At 30.0% G+C, this 1748-nt stretch overlaps 1 protein-coding gene across 2 annotated transcripts in view; it reads right to left on the bottom strand.

Annotated features, from left to right (window-relative positions):
* Positions 1-978: 978 nt before the first annotated feature.
* Positions 979-1748, bottom strand: part of LOC108688567 (cyclic AMP response element-binding protein A) — a 36300-nt gene continuing 35530 nt past the window's right edge. For both annotated transcript variants that reach the window (XM_018194872.1, XM_018194874.1), the window contains exons 6-7: positions 1397-1540; positions 979-1276 (exon numbers count right to left, since the gene is read on the bottom strand). In XM_018194872.1, coding sequence (XP_018050361.1) covers positions 1094-1276; positions 1397-1540 — 327 coding nt within the window. In that variant the 3' untranslated portion in view covers positions 979-1093. The remainder of the gene's footprint in view (positions 1277-1396; positions 1541-1748) is intronic.

Raw genomic sequence — 1748 nt, 5'->3', positions numbered from 1 at the left:
TAATAATAATAATAATAATAATAATAATAATAATAATAATAATAATAATAATAATCGTACTTTCATATTCTCTTCTTTTTTCTATAAAATATGTCATATATTATATATATGTATTTTGTTTTATATATGGGCGAAACAAATGACAAAACTAGTCAAAATAGATTATATACCGATATATAATAGCTTATAGACGTCAAATGTACTTTTATCGGATCCTAAATGGATCTGTTTAAAATGTTGTCGCCATTTTCGAACCACAAATATAGGAAATAATTAATAATTTACACCTGAACATCTATTCGAAAAATTATCGTTGCATCGAGTTTGGCAATAGCCGGCAACTGCTTTCCGCAACATGCAACAAACATTGCTGATGGAACATTCGAATCCCGAATATTTCTGAAATATTTCTATTTCATTAAAATTAAAAGTTCAAGTCAAATATATAATTGCAAGAGATTAACCTCCTATACGGTATGCAAAGCTGGAAGAAATATAGAAATAAATCCGTGAAGGCACTCCTGGCAAAAATATGTTGCAAAAATATTTAGCGAAGAATATAACGACTTACTATTATATTGGCGTAAAATCTTGTTATTAAAGAAATTGAAGCAGTTTGCAGCATTTGGGATTCATAAATTTTCAATCGCTGCAAGATACTTCGTCGCATTTTGTATGTGAGGAAGACATTCTAGGAATGTAAAGAAATTGCACTAATCCCTAAAAATATATCTCTTTTCAATTCTGATCTGTGACTTAGCAAGAAACACACGCCATTTTCATTACCTCATAACAATTGTAAGGATTAAAATTTCTGTGGAAGAGCAATTTGATGATTATAGATAAATCTATATTAATATCTGTAAAAGATCTGAAAATCTAAAATATTTTTCAAAATTTTATAATTTGTAATCTCCGTAACAATATGAAATTGTTTCATGCGTTATCGCAAATCATTGCAATATTCGTCAGATCAAATATTCATTTTTAGGGAAAACAATTATACTTAATGTCAATTAACGTTAAGTCTTCTTAAAAATTTTAATGACATCAAACAAAGGCTTTAGGCTATTCTAGATAGAAATGAATAAATCTATTGTTGTAGCTGCAGCAAAGCCTGAAGACGTTGTAACTCCTTCATTAGCTCGCGATTCGTATCTTCTAGAGAATTCAGCCTGTCTCTATAAGAGGAATTCTCATTCGTCAACATGGTAACCCGCCTCTCTAAACCATCCATATATTCCTTCTTCTTTCTTCGTGATTCCTGCGCTGATATCTGTAAAAAATATATGCACAAAATTAGTAATTTTCATCACTTATTTCATTATTTATAATTTCGTATTAACTTGGATAACATTTGAGAAAATTGGAGTATTTGAGATCTTATTATACGTGCCTTATTTTTAATTTTTCTTCGTATTTTCTTTAAAGATTTCTCCTCTTGCTTCGTTAATGGAAGCTTTGTGGGCACGGGATATCCTTCGGCTATCAAAGTTCTCTTCTCTTCTTCCGTCAATGTTAACACTCCCGTAGATCCTTTCTGTAATGTCAACTGCATGTAAGTGCATCATACTAATATAGTGGATCAATAAATATAACAGCAGTAATGGATCACCACCTGCAGAGACAAGAATAAACGAAAACAATGATAAAACGTAAAACATATGAAACTCATCCATAAAAGAAATTTTGAGTTTGTTAATGCAAATCCAATCATTTTGTTGACTAATGGTACGCGATTTTGTATA

The sequence above is a fragment of the Atta colombica genome, unplaced genomic scaffold (genome assembly GCF_001594045.1).
Source record: "Atta colombica isolate Treedump-2 unplaced genomic scaffold, Acol1.0 scaffold236, whole genome shotgun sequence".
NCBI lineage: Eukaryota > Metazoa > Arthropoda > Insecta > Hymenoptera > Formicidae > Atta > Atta colombica.
This window is presented reverse-complemented; position numbering and strand designations above follow the sequence as displayed.